At 40.5% G+C, this 23,665-nt stretch overlaps 3 protein-coding genes across 3 annotated transcripts in view; 2 read left to right on the top strand and 1 right to left on the bottom strand.

Moving 5' to 3' along the window:
• Positions 1–326: 326 nt before the first annotated feature.
• LOC306702924 (isoaspartyl peptidase/L-asparaginase) lies at positions 327–7,310 on the top strand. Its single transcript, XM_079168685.1, has 7 exons — positions 327–394; positions 2,327–2,523; positions 4,115–4,257; positions 4,497–4,660; positions 4,838–4,956; positions 5,223–5,333; positions 5,546–7,310. The coding sequence occupies exons 2-7, from the start codon at positions 2,337–2,339 to the stop codon at positions 5,752–5,754; spliced, it is 933 nt and encodes a 310-aa protein (XP_079024811.1). The 5' UTR covers positions 327–394; positions 2,327–2,336; the 3' UTR covers positions 5,755–7,310.
• A 250-nt stretch (positions 7,311–7,560) lies between these two features.
• phf3 (PHD finger protein 3) lies at positions 7,561–19,510 on the top strand. Its single transcript, XM_079168417.1, has 16 exons — positions 7,561–7,656; positions 9,270–9,517; positions 10,164–10,280; positions 10,385–11,687; positions 12,254–12,515; positions 12,792–12,843; positions 14,831–14,945; positions 15,050–15,206; positions 15,322–15,438; positions 15,612–15,734; positions 15,823–15,967; positions 16,084–16,270; positions 16,366–16,513; positions 16,620–16,709; positions 16,926–17,121; positions 17,215–19,510. The coding sequence occupies exons 2-16, from the start codon at positions 9,286–9,288 to the stop codon at positions 18,978–18,980; spliced, it is 5,010 nt and encodes a 1,669-aa protein (XP_079024543.1). The 5' UTR covers positions 7,561–7,656; positions 9,270–9,285; the 3' UTR covers positions 18,981–19,510.
• A 378-nt stretch (positions 19,511–19,888) lies between these two features.
• Positions 19,889–23,665, bottom strand: part of eys (eyes shut homolog) — a gene marked incomplete at both ends in the record, with an annotated part of 143,311 nt that continues 139,534 nt past the window's right edge. The window contains 4 exons of the mRNA XM_079168679.1: positions 19,889–21,081; positions 21,992–22,153; positions 22,261–22,433; positions 22,691–22,865. Of these exons, the coding sequence (XP_079024805.1) occupies positions 19,889–21,081; positions 21,992–22,153; positions 22,261–22,433; positions 22,691–22,865 (1,703 nt within the window). The remainder of the gene's footprint in view (positions 21,082–21,991; positions 22,154–22,260; positions 22,434–22,690; positions 22,866–23,665) is intronic.

Genomic DNA, 23,665 nt, shown 5'->3' with positions numbered 1-23,665 from the left:
TATTCGACTTGCGTTGTTCAGTGTGAAGATGAAGAGTCACATAAGGAAGGGCGATGAGTGTTTACTTGGTTATACAGTTCACATCGGGAGCGCAATATGGGACACATTGTTGTGGTGGATGTCTTGTGGATGGGCTACAGCATGAATGCATGAATGTTGTCGGAAGACCTTTTGGAAAACAGAAATTCCTCTGTACACTGACCATTCCTTTTAAGATAGTCATTATTTACTACTCAACGTTCATCAAGTTGGTCAACACAGGCTTTATTTTGAAAGGCTGTACCGGAAGTGTCACCTTAAATTATATTAGACTTGGCATTAGTGTGCAAGTCTAAAGTCGGGACGAAAGGCGGAAGGTTTTCTCCCCAGGGAAGAAGCGAGAAGATCAAATAAGGTACGAAAAAGTCCAAATGTTTCATTAATTGTACACGTTTCAACCAGCTGCACGGCGTGAATGCCAGAGTATTGCTCTTGAGAATAACCGAGGAAGCTCCACACCTGAGGGGATTCACACGTGTCCCGCACTCCAGCCGTAGAGTCAGATCAACTCTCTAAAACATGTATGAAACAGCTGAGCGTTGCATCACATGAATGAAGGAACCGTGCAGCGTTACACTAGGCCTACTGCAAATCAAGATCTTTGCATTCAAAACATAGAAACAGCGGCGAGCGGGGTCGGTTGGTACAGTGTCAAGTTCGAGAACAACTCATTCAGGATGCTCATACCCAGCTCCATTCATTTAGTGAGGAGTTGGGAGGAGAAGATGTTGCATGGAGACCCTCTGACCACATCATATTGACAGTTTGGAGATCTACAGCGTGTGAGGAAAACGGTATCGATCAAATCTCTGAAGATTGGAGTCCTTTAACCCACATCCTAGTCCCCACAGACCCCTGAGGTATACTTGTTGTCATATCTCACAGGTGCCTCATTCTATCATTCCAATCTGTCATGACTGTGTCAGTCAATTTGTTCCTAATGACTTAATATCATTGTTCCTGTTTTAATTAGGGCAGGCTCTTTATTATAGTTGTGGGCTCTATAAGAAGAGGTTTAATTGTATCAGCTTTAAAGGAATGTGGTAAACAGCCTGTTAATAGAGACAGATTATTATCAGGTCATATCTAGTAAAGACGTGCTGACTAAGGTTAAAACTTTAAGCAGCCTAGTTAGACTTGGGACTTAGAGAGAGGTATATGGCTTAGATGAAGAACTTGTTGAAGTCAATTGGTGACGGTCGATGGGAGAAAAACAAGTGTGTGTGTGTGTGTGTGTGTGTGTGTGTATATATATGTATATGTATATGTATATATATATATATATACACTACCGTTCAAAAGTTTGGGGTCACTTAGAAATGTCCTTATTTCTCAAAGAAAAGCACTGCTTCTTTCAATGAAGATAACATTAAATTAATCAGAAATACACTCTATACATTGTTAATGTGGTTAATGACTATTCTAGGTGGAAACGTCTGGTTTTTAATGAAATATCTACATAGGAGTATCTGGAGCATCACATTTGTGGGTTCGATTATACTCTCAACATGGCCAGAAAAAGAGAACTTTCATGTGAAACTCGCCAGTCTATTCTTGTTCTTAAAAATGAAGGCTATTCCAATGCGAGAAATTGCGAAGAAACTGAAAATTGACACAAAATTGTCTGGGTGACCCCAAACTTTTGAACGGTAGTGTAACGGTATATATATATATATATATATATATATATATATATATATATATGTATATGTATTAGGATACATCAGCACTGGTTGAGGGAGGTGATTAGTTTTCTCTCTCAGTAATACAATTGTATCATTAAAGAAGCTCATGAAGTTGTTACTACTGAGTGAGGACTATGAATACATGGCTAGAGCTGTGTCTCTGTGTCAGCCTTTACTATAGATGAGTTACAGACTGCTCTGGCATTACACAGCGCCTTCCTATATGTTTTAGGACTATCTTGCCAGACTAACCAAGATTCTTGTAGAACGCCATATCCTTTCAAGGTTACGCAATGTTTGCTTTAATTAATGGATTTGAGGGTTATAAAACGGAGCTAACTTCCTTTGTTTTATTATCTTCTTTTATCGAGGGACAATAGAGTCGAGTGTTATTCGCAGTGAGCCAGTGTCACTATCGACAAGAGGATCAATTTGGGTGGGACTAAAGTTAGCACTTAAATTAAGCTTAGAAACATTTGCCAGCGATTTGAGTGTTAACCACAAAGGCACAGACACCATTGTGTAGATATCCGTAAACCAATATCTCCTCCGGTATTTCTTTTGTGAGACTCAATAAACAACTCTTTTTCTTTTTCTTGCAGGAACTTAAAGATGTCAGCAGTCATAGTCGTGCATGGTGGGGCGTGGGCAATACCAAACGACCTGGCCAAGGCTTCTGTTGATGGAGTGAAGGTTGCAGCATGTGACGGGTTTTCAGTGCTGCAAAGAGGAGGAAGTGCACTGGATGCTGTTGAGGCAGCTGTGAGGGCTCTGGAAGATAACACTGTGTTTGATGCAGGTATACCGTACAGAGTTATTCTTTTCAATATTTATTAACATATAGACACACGCACACACACACTCATATACATTTAAAATCTACTTTTTACAAATTACAATTGAAAAACAGTTGTATACACTCAGTTGCCAGTTTATTGGATTTATTGCAGGACTGTTGTATTATACTGCATTCATTTTAGTTAGTTTCTTTTATTATTTCTTCCTGGGTGAAATGCATTTTTAAGTCTCTAGATTGACTGCTGACATGCCATTTACACCCATTTCATTTAGCTTGGAACGCCTCAGACGTTTCTTATGTAGACCAGTGATCATCCCCGCTACAGTTACTTATCACATATTGCTTGATTCAGCACAGCTTTACCATTGACGCTAACCCTGGTTGGTGTTTCTGGGACAATCCCAGCTGCCGATAAGCAAATTAATACATTCATCATAGACCTTCATATTTGATATTTCGGCTTGTTGTACTTGTTGTATTTGCAGGCCTGTATTTGTCAATGCATCAAAATATTCACTTTCTGTTTCTTCAATCAGAGTTTTCTTTTTTGCAATTACATGGGTTCAGGTGCATCATCTCCCATTCGGCCTGGCTGTATTTAGAACTTTTATTTATGTCACAATATCTGTCAACTTGACCACTTTTTTTTTGTAATATATCATTTCATATGTAGGAGACCTAGGAGAATATGAAAACCATTGCTGTACTTTGTTCTACCTCCAGTAAGGGTATCTCTGGATTTAGGGTGCCTTCCCGTTAGCCTAATTTGTCTGTGACTCAATGTCTCCATCTGCTGGTGGTGTTGCCAACATTCAACTAGACTGGGCAACACCACGAGGTTTCTGACTGATTGTTGGGCTCATCCTCATAATCTCCCTTTAATCCCAAATAGAGTCTGCACCAAAATCTAATCTACATTTTAGATTATGTCCAAACGCTTTGCTCTCCTGGTGACCCCAGCACACTTGGAAAAACAACGACTTGCCCCAATAGAAGGTAGACTTCTGTACACTGTACAAAATAACAATCTTCTGGTACTTTACCATGCCTATTAACATTAGCTACAACTATTAGCACAGGGATGCATATCTTACCTGTGCATATAGTTTCATGTTCGTGTAAACACAAAACAATCATCTGCTTTACATAGACATATGTACTAACTTAATTTGTATACAATTAAGCTACATTAAAACTACATTTCAGGCCTTAGAAGCTTTCAAATGATGCATAAACACCAATGAAAATGTTTAGATGCATTTTCATGCACCAACTAAATCTGTACAAGGGAATACAAACCGGATATCAATGATGTATCCGTCATGAGCACTGTGCTCTACTCTACTGCTTTGTCACCACCCTGTGGACTTGTGAGGATGCAGCAGGCAACACAACACCTCTGCACACGAAGTAGGAGGGTCATCATATCTCCAGCCTGTCTTTTTCTCACACCCTCTCTTGACGTTGATGAAGACCTTCCAGTTTTACGTGGCCGCACTCGCTATCAGCTGTGCAGCTTCTGAGAACATAGGCATCATTTTTTTTTTTTGTCTGAGCCATTGCTTAAGTTAGTTACTGATTGTGATTGTAGGGCACGGAGCAGTGCTGAATGCTGATGGAGAGGTAGAGCTGGATGCCATTATCATGGATGGAAGGACACTTGCCAGCGGTGCGGTGTCTTCAGTGAAGAACATTGCCAATCCTGTGTCACTGGCACGGGCCGTGATGGAAAAGGTATCATCTTAAATACTTTGATTTTGTCTCTCTTTAAAAGAAGCAGTAAGAGACCAATGCTGGTTAGAACGGCACTGATTTTATTAGTGATTTGGATATTTTAAATAAATGTTTCTAATAGCAAACCCGCTTTTTTTTTGTGCAATGAACAAAAGCATTGAGGTGTTATAATAACCCAACAATCGTATGTTTTGAAATCCATTTTCTGTTTGAGCTTTTTCTTACATTTAAACTTCCAGACAGCCCACGTCATGTTGACAAGCAGAGGTGCCAACCTGTTTGCGGAGAGCATTGGCATGGCCACAGTTCCCACTGATACACTGGTGACTGAGAATCAGAGGAAGGAGTGGAGGAAAAACAAGAATTATGTTGCTGGAGTAATGGAGGATTTTAACTGTCAGTGGTAAGTATTTGCAGTGTTTCACTTCATTTTCTAGTCTGAACATAGAGTTCCTCATAAATCTCTACACGTTAATACTGCAGGAGAAGATGTTTTCAAGTTGTCCTCTTCACACTCGACAAAGTCAATCCCTTCTAAATAAAATATGTCTTTCTCAATCAGCTTTTCTTGTCATTCTAGGGCCCATGATACTGTTGGGGCAGTGGCTGTGGACTCTGCGGGCAATGTTGCATGTGCAACATCAACTGGAGGGATTAGAAATAAAATGGTTGGCAGAGTGGGAGACTCTCCCATCATCGGTATGACTTCATTTACTTGCACTGTCTCAAGTAGCACTTTTTAAACTGTCAGCTTCAGTTAAAATGAGATTATTTGAAATTCAAAGTCATTATTATAATGTCAGATTTGATCACATAAGTTACTTTATCCAAACAAGCTGCACTTTCAGAGCAAATGTATTTATTTACTCGCAACTCAGTTTTATTATTAATTGTATTATCCATTTTGTTTTATAATATTTACGGAAGCCAATGTGTTTTTTTTCATGTTCTCCCTTGTAAATAAGGCTCTGGCGGATACGCAGACAACTTTGTTGGTGCAGTGTCTTGTACCGGTCACGGAGAGTCTATTCTTAAAGTCACATTGGCCAGACTCATTCTTTCACATGTTGAACAAGGTGAAGTATCACACAGATCTTTTTCAGGATTTTATTTGATAGTGTGATTTTAACAATGGCTGCAATTATTAAATGGGGGAAAGACAAACTTCTATATCATACTAAAGGCATTATTAGCTGAATCAAATTGAAAAATAACTAGATATCGTAGGAAAAGAGTGAGATGTGGTATTTTCCAACCATTTTCCATTTTTTTCTCTTCGCCTCCGCAGGTAAATCACTCGCAGATTCTTCTCAGTTGTCTCTGAAGTACATGGGAGACCGTGTCCTTGGTGCAGGAGGTGCTATTGTAGTTTCTCCGTCAGGACAGTGGGCAGCCACCTTCACCACAGAGCGAATGGCCTGGGCAGCAGTGGATCATGATGGTCTGTGGTATGGATTAGAACCAAATGAAAGACTAAAAGAGCAGTTATCCCAATAACCATTTTAACAATTTTAATCCTCATTTATTCCAGAAATGGGAACGGTATTTCTTATGGTTTTTACTAATTCACTATGGTTTGGATCACTCTTATTGGGCATTTGCTACAGTTGTTTGTAGCTAAATTAAAAGAGTAGCGTTTTCTTCTTTCTAATCTGTGATGTTGAAGTTCGGTACTGTACAGCACATATAGTGACAACTAGAAGATTGTGGATATTAGAGTAGAAAAGTCTCAAGATCTGTTTTTTGAGCAGCTAGTCCAGGGTCTACAACAAAAAATGTAATGTTGAAAGACGCTTCCAGAACAAGCACACAGTATTTGCTGGAAAGTGTCACGCTGGAGATGAGCGATAAAGAGCGATTCCTCAACTGCTGCAGCAAACTCTCCTCTTCATAAGAGTTTGATATTGTTATAACATGTAAAATAGCAATAAAATGTCAACAAGTGTCTTTATTCTTGTTCTATAATTTCATAAATCCAACAAACTATAGTTTTTGTATATATAATATAACTATATATAAAACTTTATAAACTGACATCAAATAGCTTTTGCGGCTCCAGACGAATTTTATTTGGTGGAAAATAGAACAAAATGGCTCTATGGATAGTAGCCTAAAGGTTGCCGACCCCTGAGCTAGTCCATACATTGGATTAGTTTTTTTCCCCCTTGAATTCTGGATTGCATAGAACATATGCTAATGAAGGATGTCTGATTTATTTTATTAAATTCTCTTTTACATTCATTGTGTTAGTTTTTTTTCCTCCCGTTTGTCAACCCGAAACTGTCCAACTCCACTCGATTCAAATAAGGTCCACACATTTTACATGACATTAATCAGCTAAGGTTTGTAAAAGCAGAGAAAACTATCCTGCTCCTGTTATAAGAATTATTTATTTGCATTCAATAAAATGAGCTGTTAAAATGTATTGATTCAAGTACTGTAAGTCTGTGAAACATATCTGACATTTTCTTTTTCACCACATGTATAGTTATACAAGTGTTTATAGTGTTTTTCAAGCACCTCTGGTAGAAATGGACTATTCAGGAGTTGTAAACATACTAACAACCTCATTCATGCACTTCCTCTTCATTTGGCCAGCAGCATTGCTGGCCTTGCCTAATCCTCTGAAACAATGGCGGCTCAAACAGAGACGCTCACTGTCTTCAAACCTGATAGAGAATTTAAATGAGATAGTTTGACCATCTGCCTCCACTGTGATTTAAGTCATAGAGGCAGCTGTTTCACATTTAAAAACTGGACTTCGAACTTAATAAAATGTTGAAACTATAGTTATGAGGTAGATGTATCAAACTGAAACACACTATTGAAATCTCTAAATGAATCTAAAAAGAGTATGTAAAAAAAGAACTTGATTGTGGACACTATTGTGATTGTGGACACTACACTATCCTGTTGTGTTATTATGGACTTTTGACTTGTCTTTTTGCATACCGGTTTTAAAAAATCCTTTGGTTCCTGCATGCAGGTGATTTGACACAAAAGGCTAGACTCTCCTTTTCAAATGTAAAAAATAAAATTGCTTTCCAGACAAGAGGGTGTCAAATATTTCATATATCATATGGAAATAAATCTAACAACCCATTGTTTTCTCTTTTCTGCTGAATGCGTTTGAAAAGTTGACTCAAACAACAAAGTATCTTCAGGACTGTTAAAAGCCTCTGCACTTACAGAATTAACCCACGCTGTGGATACGTGCTATGTCTGTACTATCAGCTGCTATGCTACCTGTAAACAGAAGACACGTGACATACAGCGCTGCCTGTCAGGGGCTTTGCAGCAGCAGGACGAATGACGGCCGAGTTAGAGGAAGTTACTGGGAGCAGCTGTGCTAGTATGTAATCCTATACGCGTTGGTACGATATTGCAGCAAAGGGAGAGGTAAGACACTTGTATATTAAGAGAAATGTGTCAAAAGATCCAAACTGCACGCGATGGAACAGATGCATGTGGGCGTGATCATCTAACGACCGTTAGCAGCACTCAGGCTACAAACAAACTTGGTAACTCGAGGCCTATGCTAAAGCGACCCAGCTAGCCAGTCTGACAGATTTAGCATCGAACTGTCTAATATCTACATTTTCTGCCACACATTTTTAGCTTTTCTGCCACATATTTGTATTGTTTTAAATGATATTATATAGGAAAAGTGTTTGAGTTTAAAACGGCGAGGTACCTTGGGTGATAACTTCCTTCATAAGTTACCGTTAGCTTGCTAATAACGTACATGCTAACGCTAGCGTTGTACAGCGGGTTGTCGCTAGCCGTCCTGTAACGTTAGCATGCTAGCTAGAAACACTTCAATGGGAGAACCTGTACACAAACGCGGTTATTCATGTGGGCATTAAGTCATATTAGGTGGCATTAAATCAACACTTCTAGAGATCTGCCAACATATCCAAGTCGTATTTTCACATGTGCACTGTTCAGTTCTGGCCTGCTCAAGGTTGTGCTGTTGTAACGTGATCTAAAAACGGTAACTTGCAGTGAAGGTAACATTAGCTTCTCTCTTTGCAGGTTCTCCAAGTGTGCCATAGCAATAGTTCCATTGCACTTGCGTTAATGAATGTACCTCGAACCTGTTGGCAGCTCGGTAATGTAAACGTGAACGAGCCACGGAGGAAATGGTCAAAACTGAGATGCTGGCTTAATGTAGGAGGGCAGCGTTTAACGTTAAAGTTTTATACTGTCCGTCACTCTGTTTTCAACAACTGTGAGGGGCATTCCGTCAGAAATCAATCACATTTCGTGTTTTTTCCTACATGCTCACCTATTCGAGAGAGTTCTTGAACATAGTTTGAACCTGAAAGACCAACCACTTAGGTCACAGGGGACCTCAAAGTTGACAGTTTGTTTTCCTTGTTATCGGACAGCTTTCAATCGAGGTTATCCACATTTTCAATAGTTTTGGTCCAAGATAAACTAATATGCAAATACGGTGTTTTTTGTCCTTAAACCTTAATTTTATTTCTTTTTTTAATAATAATACAAAAAAAGGTTATACACTTCTTTACATCTTAAGTTTACATGTCGTGCCTGCTATCAGTTTAGTAACATCAGATTTCTGAATATATGGTGGGTAAGTCACTTGAACACATTACTCCTGAATGTTGCCATTGATTTTCTGGTTCACCTCAAATATTACTGCAGTTTCCCCCTTTGCTTATCATCACATGATCGGAAAACAGAACATTTAATAGAAATGACTTAATAAGGAAGCACAACAACTATAGGTTAATTTCACACTGGCCAGGTCCCGAGACTATTTGGTCGCCGAAAATCATCAAGTTAATACGGAGATTTGCAAGTTGGCCCTTAAATACTGTGCTCCACAAAAGTGCAACAATCTGCAGAAGCTTGTACATTTAGACAAGCTAATCCCTTTTAATCAATTTAAATCCCGTTTGACTGACAAAGAGCAGTGTGAATGCATGTGTTTCCTTTGAGTTGATGTTGTCCCTCATGTTGATGTTGTTGATCGTGTTATTTTACAGGAAGGCAGCAGCATTCATGGATATTGTGGACAGCAATCATTTAATACCCAGTGACCAGTTGGACGACTCCCTGATAACAGGTCAGAATTTGGAATGTGAAGCCGGTAATGAGTTTGGGACAGGACCCCGACTGGAAGAGTCACTGAAGAACATGCTCAGCGACAAAGACCCCATGTTTGGATGTGCAAGCTCTCAGTTCAATCTGCTGGACAATGAGGACTCCACTTTTCAGATTGCTGGCTCAACAGGTATGTCGGAAGACGTTTTGTCGCTAAAAATGTTTATTTGTACTGGTTCCGAACTTTGATTAAAATCTAACTAACTATTCTCTGATATGCTCAGCTTTTCAGGTGCGTAAAACCAATCACACAGGCATTCCTCCCTAGATTTAGGTATGCAGGGAAAAGACTAACTGTCAACATCTTTTTGTACAGAAGCATTTTAATGTCAGCATTAGCAGATGATATGTATCACATTCAAACTGTGTTTTCTTTTTTTCCAATTTCTTTTTCTTTTATTAGATTTTAAAGAGCATGCAGGATACCACAGCTATCTTGAGTAAAATGCTGGAAGTATCAAAACATCTCAATCAGATAGAATAGATCTATCACAGTTCATCATGATGCTCTGATGAAGGTCCATTAGACCCAAAGCTAAATTAGAGTGTTCTTTGCATAGATCTAAGTGTGCGGATATCTATTCTATCAATTACATTTTAAAGACACAGATACAACAATACATCATCAGTGTCAGCCAACTAGCTCATCTTCAACTGTAGAGATTGCCATTTTTAGTTCCATCAGTGGTAAATATTGTTTTGTTTTTTTTAGCAGATTTGCATTTCCATTAATGCACAAGGAAATAAACTATATTCATTTGTTTTGTCTGTTGCAGTTGTCACTGATGGTTCAGCATCCACAGGCCTCAGCAGCGAACTAAAAGTTGCAGAGATTACACAAGCCAAGCAACCTGTTGCCAGGCGGAAGAAACGTCCACGTAACTTAGAATCCGGTGAGTTGCTCATTTAGATTCCTGTTTCCACCACATAGCGCCTTCAAATTTGAGCTGGCGTGACGCACATCTTTTCTATGTTTTGTCTCTTCTTGCTGAATCAGAACATAGCAGTGGTCCAGAACCCGCCAACTCATCCACCAAAACCATGATCCGAGTACGAGCTGGAAGGAAACCAGCCAACAGGCTACAGAAGTCCTTTCTTATTGAGAAAGGAGTTAAAGGCTCCCAACTGAAGAAAGAATTAACTCTGGGAGGGCGTGTTGATGTTAACAATCTCGATGGTGGTTTATGGCTGAATCCCTCTGTTGTATTGAGACGATTGACAGTCACAATTGCAGGATTCAGGATTGAACTGCTTCCAGGACCCTCTTACACACAGAATGTTGAAGCGAGCCAGTCTGCAAGCCTTGACGGTGGTCTTTCGTATGCCGTGCTGCCAGATAATACTGTCAATGTAGAGAATCCCACACCTGAGAATGTGGCAGAGGTGGATGTAATTGAGAAGAGTTCTGCGGATGATGGAGCCCTCGGGCTGGGCCCGTATGTGAATCCTAACGAGGTGCAGACCTCCAACGGGACTTTAATGGGGAGCACCGACACGCAGGAGACAAATGTTGACAATCAGAGTGTTCCTGAAAAACAAAAGTCAGTCAGTGAAGGAAAACATGACATCAAAGAGCCACAAAACATTGAGAATAACAGAACCGCTGTTGGTAACAAGACTGATGATAAGGAAAAACAACAGATTGTGGCCCAAACACTGTTAAAGTCCAAACAGGGTCTGACCTTTAACAAGAATAGGGACTTGGTTTCAGGTAAACCAAACGACATGATTAAGGGACATAAAGTGTCCCAAAGCATGCCATCCAAAATCCAAAGAGGAGACCTGCACAAAATCAAATCTCCAAAGGAAAAGAAAGACATTTCACCTTTGAAAAGGCCAGCAGAAAACCCCCAAAGTGAGCATGCCACTAAGATGCAGAAGACACAGGACACAGGAGAGAGTAAAGTGAAGCCAAAACTGCCAAGTACACCGAGCTCTGTGGCGAAGAAGAGCCCTTCACCTGGCAACAGAGTCGATCCGCAGGGACCAACTAAACATCCCCATCCTCCCAATATCTCCAAAGTTGAGACCGCTAATCCGACGCACGGTTGCCTAGGCCCTTCTCTAAAAATGCCAGAGGAAGGTCAGGAAAAGCCCAAACTGAAAAAGCCAGAAAAGATCCTTCAAAGACAGAAAAGCAAAACGGCAAGAAGCATCTCTGTGGATGAGCCGCAGCTGTTTATTCCAGACAATGCTCCCGTTGTGAAGAAGGAAACGGCCGAGGAGCTGCCGGCTAACAGCGAGACTGTGTGGGATGGAAACAACTGTTGTGGCCTTTGCAAAAAACACCACAATAACATGTAAGTGTTGCAAGATCATTATTTTGTTACTCCAACTTAATTACTCTATGCTGTGGATTTAACTTGACAGGTATGGTGTTTAGATTGTTGCACAAGTGTGAACAACATTAAAATGTCAAAGAGTTCAAAGGGACAGTGCACACCAAAAAGCAAAAATACATATTTTTCACTTACTTGTGGTGCTATTTATCACTCTAGATTGTTTGTATTGATAATCCACAAACTGACAACAAGGTCTATTGATTATCTTGAGATACCGGAAACATTGCTGTTTGACTTCTAGCCCACTCGCACCAAAGCAACCGTGAGTAATAAATAGCACTGCAGGTAAGAGGAGAAATATGTATTTTAGATTTTGGACGATTATGGGAACATCAAAGCTAGTGATCCACAGTGTTTGTACAATTATGACCTGACTGGCTTTCAGTCAAATATGTGCTTAAATAAACAAGAAGGGAATTGTATATTAGTGTCATCTGTCTATCTGTCTCTTGGAATGCTTTTCAGCAAAAACACCTTTCGATAATATCCGTCCTTTTTTTTTCTTTTTCTTTTTTTTCCTTTAGGTTCATGGTAGGTTGCGGTCGCTGTGACGACTGGTTCCATGGCGACTGCGTTGGTCTTGACCTGACGAAGGTGCGTGAAATGGAGGAGGAGGATCAGATGTACGTGTGCTTGAAGTGCTGTGAGGAGGAGAGCAAAAAGGCGGAGCCAGAGCCCCCGAGTGCAGCCAAACCAGAAGTTCAAGCAAAGACGGAAGTACAGGATCTAAAGCTGCCTCCCAAGCCCCAACCGGGACCCTCCCAGAAGCTTCCATCAGTCAAACCAGTAAGAAACGTACATCGTGTCATATAGTAGCTGGTAGATCATGCATTTATTTAAATGTTTTATATACAAAGGATATCTAATTTGTTAATTTGCTAAAAGTACAAACATAAAACTCACCCTGTATTTTTTGTTTGAACTTTGGCTAGGGGGGTTATAATATTTTATGTGGTGTCTTTTTTTTAATATTTTCAATTTTGTTGATATTTTTTTTTTTTCAATGACTGAAATAATTAACAGTATGCCTATTATGCTTTTTGCACTTTTCTCTTAAAAAAGGATCCTGATAGAAGGCAGTCCACAGATGTCAGAGAAGCAGCTCATAAAACAGGTATTTATTAGTTTGTTTTTGGCTTGTTCTGATTTGGGTTACACGTTGGGTTCAAGGACAGAGGTCTGTACTATGAAGCAGGATTTGGGGTTAGCAAGGTAACTTCAGGTTTCACTCTGTGTGTTTTCTTTTAGGGTTACAACCGTGTTTTACTTCTTACCAGGGTTAGGTCACCATGTGAACTTCTGCTGCACACCTAACCTGCTCCGGAGCAAGTTATGTTCGAGATAATCAACTCAAAACAAAGTACCGCCTACTGACCATTTAAATCTCTGTATGTGGATCGAAAAATAACATTACACAAATATTAAGAGGTTACAGGCTAATCAAAGTCGTTATCCCGGTTAAACCAAACACAGTTGCAGCTGCCAAATGCAATAGGACGGTGTGAATGTGTAAAGTAATAGACTGATAATATCAAGAGCACGAGTAATGACTACAATTTAATTTGTGTATTCAATTAAATGAATGTGTTGCTGAGATGTCGTCCTATCGATACCTTGCAGCTGACATCACAGCGTCAAACGTTTGCTTACCGTTGGTCCCCGTCATGTCTTTATGTTTTAAACTTTGAACATGCCTTCTATGCCTGGCAATGGGATGTGACATCAGAAAAGCAGTCTTGAATATTTGATTCTATAGATTTACCGAAAGAAAGTAACAGACGTCAGTATTAAGATCAGAATCAGTAGAGATGCTAACTGAACTGGCACATTTCATTGCTATCAAAGGAATGTTTTAGATAATATGTAAGCTCGTAAGCCACAAATTGACTTTTTGTTGTTTTTAATCAATGAAACAAGAAATCAGTCAGAGTTTCTATTCAAAGCAACCGGAGCCATAGCGTTAAGTTGTAAATCAATTATAATGGACTCAAGGATGAACTCATTCGACTTTGGTGGTCAAAGGTCAAGTCACTCACATAACACGTCTTTGGCCATTACTCAATATATACATATGCTAATAATGACAATTTCACACAAATGTCTTAATAGGATAAAACGATGAGGTGATTATATTTACGAGAGACATGGATTCAAACTGCAACATGGTTGTTTGTTGGAGGCATATAACTACGAGGCAGTAATTATAGCTTGTGACATACTATACATTACATTTTTATACTGTACTCAGACTCTTTAAATTCTTGCACAACCTGCCATATTCTAACATTTTTAATGGGATATTTTTATGACATACTTTACTATGACATTTTTTCATTCTATATTTTACGACATACCATGACTGTTTTTATGATTTCTTTTTATGACATACTACATTTTCATTTTACATTACATTTTGTACGGCATACAACATGCTATAACAATGACATAGTATACTATTACATACTTTCCTGTGACTTTTTTTAGTTTTTTGATCTGTTGCACCCCTAACATCTAAGCGACACATTAATGCACACATGTAACTACAGTCAAATCTACTCACTAAATAGACTGTAAATAGGCCAGTGGCATTATTAACATGTCTAGTATTATGTTTTGCTCTTTGTTTGCAAAATATGCCGTCACGCTGACAGTAGACTTGTCCATGTTTGCGATCGATCATATTCTGCAACAACACCTTACTTACCGAGGATGATAACCAGCATCATGTGACCGCGTAACGTGATAAAAAAAGACGATATCCAGGGTTTGTTGAACTTGCTTCGTAGTACATGCACCAGGCTGGGTTCACGGGTCAATGTTATTACAAGATTGAACAACACATGACATTATATCTAATTATTTTTCATACATAGGGTGACAACAGCTTTTTCTTCTATAAATCTGACGATGGCATCGCCGTCAGTGCTGGAAGAAAAATGTCATCAAAATCGCTTTTTGTCTGTAATTACATCTAAAAGTTGCTTTGCTTACATATCAGATTACGTTGTCACAACTCCGTTTAATCATTCATATTTTGTAATCCTTGTGGTCACAGATTTTCCCCTCCTGTTCAGCAGATATTGTCGTTTCTCTCCTCACAGGTGTTCATCTGAAACTAGAGACAAAGAGTAAGACTTCAGCTTCAAAGAAACCTGTGTCTGTGGAGGCGATTAGGCGAAGTGTGCGTGATTCTCTGAAAGAAATACTTATACAGAGGTCAGTGTTTCATGAGTGAAAGTAATTAAAAGAATTGTGTAAATACGGGAAAAAATACTAAATCTTCTACAAGCATCCAACGTGTGACGCTTTGTGCCTTTCAGGTTGAAGGAGTCTGATTTGAACGTGTCGGTGGAGAGGGCCACCGAAGTCGCCAAGAAGACGGAGAAAGAGCTTTTTTACTTGTACAAAGACACCGACAACAAATACAAGAACAAGTACAGAAGCTTGATGTTCAACCTCAAAGATACTAAAAATAATGTGAGTACCATTTCAGATCAGGCAGGGTCCAATTATAGAGTTTCTTTGTGTTGCATTTCGGTACATACAATGTTACATTTGGCTTATTTTTATTTATTTTAATTGTGTTTTTTAGGTCCTCTTTAAGAGGGTTCTCAAAGGAGAAATTTCTCCTGGTAACCTGATTCGAATGAGCCCCGAGGAACTGGCCTCCAAAGAATTGGCTGCTTGGCGACAAAGGGAGAACCGACATGTAAGTGATGCCTTAGTCTTTGTTGTTGTTTTCTTACTAATTGTATTGCATAAAATCACAACGTTAAGCTCAGTAAGTAGTATTAACATTGTTCTCTTTTGTCATTTTTTCAAAAACTGTGGTTGTATTTTGAAATACAACTTCTAAAAAGCAATACATTCCTCATTTTACAGACAATTGAGATGATTGAAAAAGAGCAAAGAGAGGCAGAGAGGCGGCCGATCACTAAGATCACACACAAAGGTGAAATAGAAATTGAGAGCCAAGAACCAGTGAAGGCACCTGAGCCTGCAGAGGTAAGGGACACGACAAATAGTGCCGTATGTTTACCAGTAGAAGAGGGTGACTAGTGTGCTTAATTGTATTTATTCTTTTCCTCGGCAGCTTGAGCCTCCTTCTAAAGCAACAGAAGACTCGGTGGAACCTCCGAATACCCCTGAGAACAAAGCAGCAAGTGCCGACGCGGGGAAAGACACCACCAGCCAACACAAGTCTCACTTATTTGACCTGAACTGCAAAATCTGCACAGGTAAACGAGAAAAAAAAAATCAGCATCATTAATCCCTTTTTGCCATTTAGTCTGCTCATGTGTCACTATCTTCAGTTACCAACCTGTCACGTTATGTTTTATTTCTTTTCAACAAGGTCGTATGGCGCCCCCCGTGGAGGAGGCACCAACCAAAGTGGTCAAAGTTGCTACTACAGTGGTTAGGAGGCAGTCCACCAAAGCAGAGGAGACGAAGAGCACAGCAAAACCTGTCGTCGACGACGATCTGCACCTCACCGTTTTAGAGGAGAGCTTCCGAAACGCTCACTCAGGCTACGAGGGAAGGTAAGCAGTTATGTCCGACACTGTGTGGTTCGAGTGCTCATCTCCTTTTTTTTTTGCAAAGTTTGCTCCATCCTTTATCGTCATATCTGTCACAGGTCGGATCATAAAGCTGGAAGAGATGAAGAGGCCGCTTTCCTTATTAACCTGACCTCCCCGTGGCAAGGACTGATTCATATGCACTCTGTGGCAAAGTTTATGACTAAAGCTTTCCCCGTCTCAGGCATTTTGGATAACGTGACTGAGGTAAAGTGGACATACAACTGAACATATTTCGAGTTTGAAGAGCTGCTGCAAAGCATCTTAGACTGAAGTACTGTCAGTAAGGTTTGTCTTTTTTTTTCCTCAATAGGACCTTCCAGACAGCGTTCAAGTTGGCGGAAGGATTAGTCCACAGACGGTGTGGGACTACTTGGAGAAGATTCGGGCAACTGGAACAAAAGTGAGTTTTTGGGCAGCTTTCCTTCTTAAAGGGGATTAAACAGCCTATAATATGAATATAATCACCCAGAATTACATAAAAGAGCAGCTTACGTCAGACAATTGACATCCTGATTTCATGTGATGCATTATAAAGCTGCTCCATTAAAGAGTTATGGTCAACTTCTTGCACATGGACTGCAGATTTTACTGACTCGTGCATTTTCTTTTATTAAAGGAGGTGTGTCTAATTCGCTTCTCCCCTGAGACGGAGGAAGATGAGATTTCCTATACTCTTCTGTTCGCCTACTTCAGCAGTCGTAAGCGTTTCGGGGTGGTGTCCAATAATCTCAAACAAGTGAAGGACATGTATCTCATTCCTTTGGGTGCCACTGAAAAAGTTCCCCATCAGCTTGTTCCCTTTGATGGGCCAGGTAACCTGAACACAAAACCTAATTTATCTTCTCTCTGTAAATGATCTTACATTTTCTCATCTTTTAAACTTCATTCATCTTTTCATTTTACAGGTTTAGAAAACAACCGCTCCAATCTTCTCCTTGGACTCATAATTCGCCATAATTCGAGACTGAAAAGTGATTTTCTTCCCGTGGACATGAATGAAACTGCCAGGATTATTCCTGAAATCAAGCCCATCACCATTTCCACAAAAGAAACCCGAGCAAAAGAGGAGGAGGAGAAAAAATTCCTCTCTTCCTTGACTACTGTGCATAAAAAAGAGAAGGACAAACCTCTTAACGCGCCTGAAGATGTTGATGAGCCAATTACAGAATCTCCAGAAGAACCATCTGCATCAGAGGAGACCAACAGTCAGGAACCCCAAAAACCACTGCGTTTCCTTCCAGGTGTGTTATTAGGCTGGGGTGGGGAATTGCCGCCTCTGCCAGATGTTGGAGTTAAACATGCAACAGAGGCCTCAACGGAAAACTCTAAAAGTCCAACGGCTGCTGCACCTCGAGAGCGCTTTGTCTTCAAGAAGAAAGAAGCTAAACCCGTTAAAGCTGAACCGGAAGTATCCGGTCCGACTGATACGTCCGCTGCTAACAACTCACCAGGAAAGGATCCTGCAGTGGTGACCCGCAGTGCACCGATCTCTCTGAAAGATAAGCCTCCAGATGTATCGACCGAAGCGTTCCTGGCAAGCTTGTCAGCAGCTCAAATTGGGACTGAAACTAGCAGCGCTGCCTCTGCGAACAAAGGCAACTCTGGCCTTTTGTCTGAAACCGAAAAAGCTCCGTCTGAAGGGAATTCTTTGTCGCAGTCAAAATCCCCGGCTGCGCCAGCTCAAACTAACAGCTCTAAACCTCCTTTAAGTGGAATATTGAAAAAGTCTTCAGCATATTCCACTGTGAATGTAGATAAAACAACGGCACCACAAAAGGATCAAGCCAGTCACCCGGCGCCTTCGAGTCCCAAACCTGTTCCTGTGTTGAGCAGCGCTAGAAATGATTCAGTTACACTATTTCACCAAGGATACTTACAGGTTTCTCAGGCCAAGAAGAAACCGGAGGGAGAAAAGCAAACGACTATTCAATCATTCGCTGGTGAAAAGGAGGATCCTGGCATGTCCCAGGCGGCTGCTGCTGCTGCTGCAGTTGCAGTTGCAGTAACTCAGACAGTAGATCCTCCTTCAGTTCAAGGACCACAAGCAGCAAGTCACACAGAAGCATCTGAGCTCCAACAAGACTCCGTAATGACACAAGCTTTCCCAGCATGCAACAGTGCTTCAATAATCCCGCAGCAGCAGCAGCAGCCCCTGGTGCCTGGTAGCGACGAACACCCAACGGACCCTCCGAATACATTGTCCAGCCCACACACCCAGGATCAGAACCACAGTGCACCGTGGGCTCAGGACAGCACTTCACACATTCTTCCCGCACTTCAATCATCGCAGGACGCCGAGAGCGACCCGGAACCAGCCGGCCAGCCTACTTCCCTGGCCAAAGATCCCAAGCGTCTAGAGGAGCGATACAACGACCCGTGGGAGAGGCCGCGGTCTACGGAGGAACGGGACCACCACGGGAGGCACAGCCATCACAGGGACACTCACCACGGGAAAAAGAGCAGGCACCACGACCGGGAACGGGAGAAAAAGCACGAACGCAGCCACGACCGAGAGAGGAGCAGGCACCGCGGACACTCAGAGGACCGCTACGGCGAGAAGAGAAAAGAGAGGCACCACAGCGATGATCACAGCAGCCGTCACAAGGACAGACACAGACACAGACGGGACTCTGAGTACGAGAACGGACGGAGAAGTTCAAAAGACAGTTAATTATGTTTTTTTGTTTTTTTTTAAAGTCCTGCTAAGAAAGACTTTTAGCTTGTTGGTCACTTGGCTGGTTCAAACCACTTCGGCGTTGTTTGTTACTTTATACAGCGATCTGCAGCTATATGCCAGTTCCTCCATAGAAGTTCCATTCTATGTTGTTGACGGTGCAGCCAAAGTGAAATACAGTTTCAGTGGTGTTGAAGACACGTTCTCTTCAAACCAAGAAGTACTGAATATTGGAACAACTTTAAAATTTTAACCTTTTTATTGTATATATATCTTGTTCATATGGAGCTGCTGTGCTGATCAGTACATGTTTTCAGTCTTGTAGTAACATGCAAAACAAGTTTGGACCATGTGGTGAAAAGTTTAAGACGGCATGAAGGTAAGAAAACATTTGACTGAGGACCATGATCTAAACAGCAACTTGGCTTACATTTTTTTAAATTGCTAAAATATTTTACAAACTTTTTTTTTTTTTTTTAAAGTATATACATTTTGGCTTGTAATATACATTAGAGATAAAGTGTGCCTTTGCACTGTGTTTATGTACAGTTCATAATAAAGCTAATCTTTTTTTATTATTGATTATTAAAAAAAAATCTAATTTCTTTCTAAATGTATTAAAGGTAAAACTAACTAATACAAATTTATATTGTTGCATTACATCCATTTATTTGAGGTGACAGACTGGAATAGTAGTAACTGACAGTAAAATCAATATGATCCATAACAAAGTCAGATGAGAATTGAGTGGTACAGTTTTGAAGAAACAAGTCTTAAAATATAACTACGTGTGGACATAACCTTTTCTAAAACAAATGAACCTAACTACTACCAAGTGTTACACAAACCTCCTTGTGGAGGGCCTTAGAAAACAACTAATATCCAGTTTTATATCGCATCACAAACTACTCATTGCCCTCATAAACATTAAAACCCTCACTGTTGTTGAGAAACAGTAGCGGCTTAGTATCTTTAAACAAATAAACATTTCTGAGACTTCCTTCAAAGCCTTTTGAAAACAACCCAGCAGTGACAATTGATACATTTCTGTATAATTCAAATCCTCCAAAATAAAGCTGACCGCCATAGTTTAAGGCCACGTAACGCTCGAATGGGTCCAAGTCGTCGAAGAGGACTCTCTTGTAGTTCAGGAACACCTGGATAATTGTGCCGTTTAAAAATATGGAGACATTGTGCCACGTGTTGCAACACAGTGTGAGATTTCTGAATTCTATTGGGACGGAAAGTTTCTCCCCAAGGTTGACAGCGATTTTCAGGCGGCCGTTGTCAAGTCCAACTGTGAGGTAATCGTCATCTTCATGTTCGGCCCGACCCATCCACATTATCATGCTGTCGTTTGAGCGTGTGCGGAAGCTGAAAGAAACCTGTGTGTCTTTAAAATTCCTTGTGTTGTATCGCGGGTCCTGATATTTAACATATGAGCTTCCCACAAACTTGAGGGTGTCCGTGGCTATTTCTGTGTCGCAGTACCTCCCACCCCACCCCAAGGGGCATATGCAGCGGTAGGAGGTGACGCTAGATGGAGCACATAAGGAACCCTGTTTGCAGCTGTTGTTTACACAGCTTACAGACTGGTTACACACAGAGCCAGTCCATGATGGCAGACATAAACATGTGAATGAGCCACTTCCTGACGCCCTGCAGCGACCTCCGTTGTGGCACACCTTGTACCCGCAGGCGGTCCCATCCCAGTCCCCTACGTTCGCTCCACTTATCGCCCCGGTCTCTGTTAACTCAAAGTCTTCACCGTTGATTAGAAGTTCTCTTAAACCCCCAGTGAAGCCCAGCGGCTCCCCTTCAGTTGCATCCACAGAGACGAAGCTCAGAGTGGACACGCCCCCGACAAAGATGTCTGTAGCAACATCTAGGGTGGTCATCCCTTCAGTCGCATGCTCTCTTATCTCCTTATTATCCAGACTGAGGAAGCCTTGGTGACCAACTCTTCCAGCCTTCACTGTGTGCCAGGTCCTGCCGTGCAAGTCCACTCGCTGAACAGACTGCAAGACGTGGGTGCCATCCCCGAGATTGTATCGAAGCTGGACAAAGCCGGATGTCAAGGAGAGGCAGAAGAAGTCTCCTGCAGAAATAAATATAGTCATGTCATGAGTTCTTTCTCGTTTAAATGTCACACATTACGATTACTTTTTTATGACTTCTTTTTCATGAAAAAGTCATAGTATAGTATGTCATAGCATGTCAAAAAAAGTCATAGTATGTAGAAACTCATTAAAAAGTTATAGTATAGCGTGTAGAAAGTCATTAAAAAGTCATAGTATGTAGAAAGTCATTAAAAAGTCATAGTATAGCATGTAGAAAGTCATTAAAAAGTTATAAAAAAGTCAGTACTGAATGTCGAAAAAGTCATTAAAAACCATATACAAAAAGTCATTAAAAAGTCACAGTATAGTATCTCAATAAAAATAAAAAGTCATAGTATAGCATGGCAAATATATTCATAAAAAGTTAGTAATTATGTCAAAAAAGTGGAAAAACAGTGATTTATTTTGAAAAAAAGGTCATAGTATAGTATGACGAAAAGTTATAAATAAGTCGTAGTATAGTATAAAAAGGTAATAATTAAGTCAGACTACATCTTCTGAAAAAATCCTAGTACAGTATGTAAAAAAGTAGTGATAAAGTCACATGTCAAAGAAAGTCATAGAACATTGGAAATATTCACAAAAAAGTAAAAGATAAAGTTATCTTACAGTTTGTTGAAAAAAGCCCCCAAAAATTACAGCATAATATGTTAAGAAAAAGTCATAGAATAGTATGTTGAAAAATTAATAGTAGACCATGTTAACAAAAAACCCCATAAAATGTTAGAATATAATATGTTAAAAGTCAAATAAGCACACAGTATGATATGTTGATTACAAAACAAGGATCAGAGAACATCGTGATCTTACATATCAACACACTGACATTCTGCACAGTAAACAGTAATATTTCGTTCATTAAAATAAGCTGGAATTGAATGTCCTCACCAGCTTTGGCACCGAGGTGTTGTGCAGAGTAGACAAGGATGCCATCAGGTGATAAAGGCTGGAACTGCAGCTGCACAACAGTCCTGTGTCTAGTGCTCATAGGTGGGAATGACATCCATGAAGACTGGTTACTGCTGAAGAATGGATCACTGATGGCCACAGCTGAACAGGCAAAACGACAGAGCAATAATTGAATAGTGAAGGTCTTGTCTTGTGAAATAAAAGGAAAAGAAACACATTATTATACAGTTATGATTCAATGATGAAACCTTTTTCGCAGTAGAGTCCTGCAGTCCCCAGGGGGCACTGGCAGGTATATCCATCCGGGAGAGGGATGCAGGTGGAGCCATGGGCGCACAGAGGAGGGGGGCTGTGCTCGACATCACACACAGACACCGTCTCAGAACAGAGTGCTCCCTTCCATCCAAATGGGCACTGGCAACTGCAGACGCACAGTCAGACACTGTGAAAAGCTTGTAAACACTGTCGATTCCTTTTGCTATACTTTGAACTGTGTAACTGATTTTCTATAGGGCACTGATGTCTAGTCACAATACACATGGCTATACAGTATACACATGACATAAAGCTGCTGGGGGCATTCAACTCAACTAAAAAAAGGCTACATATGTTATTCACGAGTGGACTCATTATAAATAATCAGGAAATTAATCAAAATATTGTTTATTTTCCACTTACTAGACAGATGAGCCGGAGTTCACACACGTCCCTCCGTTTCTGCAGTGAACATGAACACACGGGTCGACTCCACACTGGCCCACGCTGCGCCCGAACGCAGGATGTCCCGAAGGCTGTCCGAGCACTTGGAACTTTCTGTCTCTTCTTGTACGAAACTGCACGTCAAAAATGCACCCTTTGAAATGAACAAAACAAACCGACTGTATGTCAGAGGGAGATCTTTAATTACTCTGATAGGGGATTTGTCAGAGGAAACACGGCAGTCTTTCCGTGTATGAAAATAAATGGTGCGCACACTACAATGTGATTAATGTGGTCGAAATTAAATTCTTTGATGGTTGTTTTATTCTGAGAAGCCACAGGGTTTTCTATCAAGTATACATACTGAAATCTGCATGTCTTTATTAGATGTCAACTATGAATTTGATGGAATATAATCTCTGCAGTCTCTACAGTTCACATCCAAGATGTCCCCACTCATCATGCATCTGCCTCATCATATTTGCTTTTTTGCTTTCATAACGCAATTTTATCAAGACAATATTTGCTTTGGCCTGTACCTGCAGAGCACAGGGGCCCTCTATAAATACAAGGCCTGAGCACAAGCCATGTAGTCACATGCAGACTCCCGTCTCTCTGCTGCATTAGTCATTGGCATAAACAGGATGCAGGGGAAATGTCATGCTCAATCATGAATATTCATGGTATGATGCTGTCTTCTTGGCAGACTCGAGTGATGGTTTGCTGTGCTGCAAAAAAACAAACCGTCGAAAAGCGAAGCAGATTCATGGGGAAGATTATAAAAGCTGTTTATTTTTGTTTTAGCTGCATTCACCCACTCTCGTAACAGAACCAAGAAACCAGAGGTGGCATTAATACCTGTCAGAAAAGAGATCTTGAAATGTGCGGTAAATTCAGTTCCAGAATCATGTTTTCGACTGAGGTTCAAAACCTCAAATATATTTAGCAAGTCTG

This window comes from Pholis gunnellus, assembly GCF_910591455.1.
Source record: "Pholis gunnellus genome assembly, chromosome: 11".
Taxonomy (NCBI): domain Eukaryota; kingdom Metazoa; phylum Chordata; class Actinopteri; order Perciformes; family Pholidae; genus Pholis; species Pholis gunnellus.
Note: the sequence above shows the minus strand (reverse complement) of the source record. Positions and strands in the feature narration are given on the sequence as shown.

What these genes read in the sequence shown, in the direction of transcription:
- phf3 (XM_079168417.1), top strand. Translation starts at nt 9,286, where the DNA reads ATGGATATTGTGGACAGCAATCATTTAATACCCAGTGACCAGTTGGAC. An exon ending in GACAAAGGGAGAACCGACAT is followed by an intron (nt 15,439 to 15,611) that starts GTAAGTGATGCC and finishes CTCATTTTACAG; the next exon opens with ACAATTGAGATGATTGAAAA. An exon ending in GAACTGCAAAATCTGCACAG is followed by an intron (nt 15,968 to 16,083) that starts GTAAACGAGAAA and finishes CTTTTCAACAAG; the next exon opens with GTCGTATGGCGCCCCCCGTG.
- LOC306702924 (XM_079168685.1), top strand. Translation starts at nt 2,337, where the DNA reads ATGTCAGCAGTCATAGTCGTGCATGGTGGGGCGTGGGCAATACCAAAC. An exon ending in TAACACTGTGTTTGATGCAG is followed by an intron (nt 2,524 to 4,114) that starts GTATACCGTACA and finishes TTGTGATTGTAG; the next exon opens with GGCACGGAGCAGTGCTGAAT. An exon ending in GAGGATTTTAACTGTCAGTG is followed by an intron (nt 4,661 to 4,837) that starts GTAAGTATTTGC and finishes TTGTCATTCTAG; the next exon opens with GGCCCATGATACTGTTGGGG.